The 2,459-nt window shown below is 36.2% G+C and overlaps 1 protein-coding gene across 1 annotated transcript; it reads left to right on the forward strand.

The window, feature by feature from the left end:
* Positions 7–1,098, forward strand: LOC104775978 (probable galacturonosyltransferase 11; the record flags this gene model as incomplete). The annotated part of the gene is made up of 1 exon (XM_010499957.1): positions 7–1,098. A coding segment is annotated over one exon (828 nt), but the record flags the coding sequence as incomplete, so codon positions are not given.

Genomic DNA, 2,459 nt, shown 5'->3' on the forward strand with positions numbered 1-2,459 from the left:
TTCCACATAGTGACAAATCGAGTGAGCTACAGAGCTATGCAGGCCTGGTTTTTAAGTAATGACTTCAAGGGCTCAGCTATAGAGATCAGGAGCATAGAGGAGTTTTCTTGGTTGAATGCTTCATATTCTCCTGTTGTTAAGCAACTGCTGGACTCAGATGCAAGAGTGTACTATTTCGGGGAACAGACAAGTCAAGATACGATTTCCGAGCCAAAAGTGAGAAACCCAAAGTACTTGTCATTACTGAACCATTTCAGATTTTACATTCCCGAGATCTATCCACAGCTAGAGAAGATCGTTTTCCTAGATGATGATGTTGTTGTTCAGAAAGATTTGACTCCACTCTTCTCCTTGGATCTCCATGGAAACGTCAATGGAGCTGTGGAAACATGTCTTGAAGCCTTTCACCGTTATTACAAGTATCTAAATTTCTCGAACCCTCTCATCAGCTCAAAGTTCGACCCGCAAGCATGTGGATGGGCTTTTGGCATGAACGTTTTTGATCTGATCGCTTGGAGGAAAGCGAACGTGACTGCTAGGTATCATTACTGGCAAGAGCAGAATAGAGAACGAACGCTATGGAAACTCGGGACACTCCCTCCAGGTCTACTGTCTTTCTATGGTCTTACAGAGCCACTGGACAGAAGATGGCATGTCTTGGGTTTAGGTTACGATGTAAACATCGATAACCGTCTGATTGAAACCGCAGCTGTGATTCACTATAATGGTAACATGAAGCCTTGGCTAAAGCTGGCCATTGGTAGGTATAAACCTTTCTGGTTAAAGTTTTTGAACTCGAGCCATCCTTATTTACAAGATTGTGTCACAGCTTGAAGCAAAAGGACTTTGAGAGTTGAGACTAATCCATATCAGAAGATTCTTGATTGCTTATACACTTTGAAGATTCTTTTTTTCTCTTTTTTTGGAATATTGTAGATCTCAGAAAGTTTGTCATACATTCAGAATGTCCTTCTGAAGACTTGTTGTTTTCTTCTTATGGTCCGAAGAGAAACTTATAATCACATATTAGAGGGTCCATAATGTATTTACGGTTGAATAGATTACAGGGATAATTATTTTTTGCGAGTTTCTATTTTACACATCTTTTTTCCAAGCTTAAGAACTATTTTACACATCTTTTTTCTAGTCTGTTATGGGTAAGGACTGTTTTTCTTAAAAAATAAATTAATTAAGTAGAAAATCTTTATATTATAGTAACGAATATTTTGTACCAATAACAATAGCCACCAATATTTCTGTAAAACAAGCTTATATATAACTATATATTTAACCAATGAAATAGTTAAGTTTTGAATATATTTCATATGACAAAAAAAAGGAAAAAAAATGTCGCTGACTTGAATACTTGCAGTATCCGATGGCCCATCTCTCCTTTGTACTCTATCGTGGGCTTTAGGTGTTGTAATACAGGCCTATCACAGGAAGCATATAATTTTATAATGAGTTTTATCCACTTTAAGGATTCAAAATTAAATGGTGCGACGGTNCCCCTCTCTTAATTTGATGATCTCGGAAGCTAATTCATGGATTTGATTTTTTTTGCTGAGATTTGAGTTTTGCTCATGATAAAAAAAAAAAAATACTGGATCTTTTTGTGCTGACTAGATTTGTTTAATCTACTGGAATTGTAACCTAATTTGATCAAGTTGATGTTTTTTTTTTTCAATTGGATTTGATTTTTGAAGCTCACAATGGAGTAGACTTATTTGAATGTGTGAACCCTCTGTTGTTTTCCTAATCTACGGAAAGCTTTTTGGTTATTGGTGTTACTTTAAGGTGCAATTTTGGCTTGAAGATATTGTGGGTGGCTGTTCTAGTTTCTTATTGATATTGTTTGTTGCTTTCGGTTTTATTTTATTTTTCTTTTTCTAAGAGTGAGTGCAAAAAGCTCAGCAATTTCTGGACTAATCTTTTGCATTACTGAAAACTTCTTGATCATATTCTCTATACCTTTACTGTTTATGTTCGAATCTAAACACAAGAAAATAGTCACGATTTGGTTGCCGGTATTTTTGAAAGATGACAATGTTTATGTTGTAATTTAGAGTTCCAGATGGGAAGGATTTGTGTTTCAGTTAAGCTCTTCTGTTACGAGGACATGCTGTAGTTATATCAGACGTTAGTAATGTTCATGGGAATATGAGCACAGTTGATACATTTATGTGATTGGGAAATGCTACAGCAGATAGACTATCCAAATGTACACTGTGTAATATTGGTTTTTTCGATGGTTGCCTTTTGGAAAACTTACTCTTATTTTCTTGTCTTTGATAGGAGAGAGACACGAGCATCGAAAAGGTATCTCCTCCCCGTTTAAACATCACAGAAGAGGTCACAAGTGCTTCCTCATTCTCTAGGCAGTTAGCAGAGCAAATGACGCTTGCCAAAGCTTATGTTTTTATAGCCAAAGAGCACAATAATCTTCATTTAGCTTGGGA

Source organism: Camelina sativa, chromosome 3, assembly GCF_000633955.1.
Source record: "Camelina sativa cultivar DH55 chromosome 3, Cs, whole genome shotgun sequence".
Classification (NCBI taxonomy): domain Eukaryota; kingdom Viridiplantae; phylum Streptophyta; class Magnoliopsida; order Brassicales; family Brassicaceae; genus Camelina; species Camelina sativa.